The 723-nt window shown below is 31.4% G+C and overlaps 1 protein-coding gene across 1 annotated transcript in view; it reads left to right on the top strand.

Annotated features, from left to right (window-relative positions):
* LOC119590664 (longitudinals lacking protein, isoforms H/M/V-like) overlaps positions 1–723 on the top strand; it is a gene marked incomplete at its 5' end in the record, with an annotated part of 13,501 nt that overhangs the window by 10,604 nt on the left and 2,174 nt on the right. Inside the window, 1 exon segment of the mRNA XM_037939344.1 lies at positions 655–723. Coding sequence (XP_037795272.1) covers positions 655–723 — 69 coding nt within the window.

Raw genomic sequence — 723 nt, forward strand, 5'->3', positions numbered from 1 at the left:
TTCTCTCTCACAAATGGGAAGGTATGGATGCCTGGAGGTATATGATAATATGACATATTCAATTTACTGTTGATTAATTGATTACTTCACTTGGTTTCTTGGCTCTTGTGTGCTTTTTCATTTCTATCACAGTTAGAGCTTTTTGCTTTTGCATTGGTGATAAAAAGTAAGTTTTGATTTTATAGTCTTGTGCATAGACTCACTAATATGTATTGATTCTAACATCACTGCATAAGGAAGAAAATGAAAGTTAATACAGCAGTTTGTAAATTTACAAAGAACTATAGCAATATGTTACAATGTATTATTTCAGTCTGAAACACTATTGTGTCATTCAGGAGAGGATGTATTTTTCTTTTCTTTAAAAGGCATTTTAAGCAGAATGTGATCATGTAAAATTGTATTTCTTAAGAATAGAAATTTTAATTTGCTTTTGCATTCAGTCTAAGTAAAAAAATTCTACACTAAATGTAATTGTTGTCTGTTAAAAATATTTTGGTAATTTAATCCACACAGTGTTATATATAAGTTGGATATTATGAAATAACTTATCAGTCACAGTTAGAGTCTTCAACTCTGCAGCATATAAAAATGCAAAACAATTGAATGCACAGTAATCATCAAAAAAAATTAAGCCCGGGTTTTACATTGCAGGTTGGTGCAGACATGCCTTGCTTAGGTGACGTGGAAGAGGATGATGGTGGAGTTGGAACTGTGCCAACA

This window comes from Penaeus monodon, chromosome 27, assembly GCF_015228065.2.
Source record: "Penaeus monodon isolate SGIC_2016 chromosome 27, NSTDA_Pmon_1, whole genome shotgun sequence".
NCBI lineage: Eukaryota > Metazoa > Arthropoda > Malacostraca > Decapoda > Penaeidae > Penaeus > Penaeus monodon.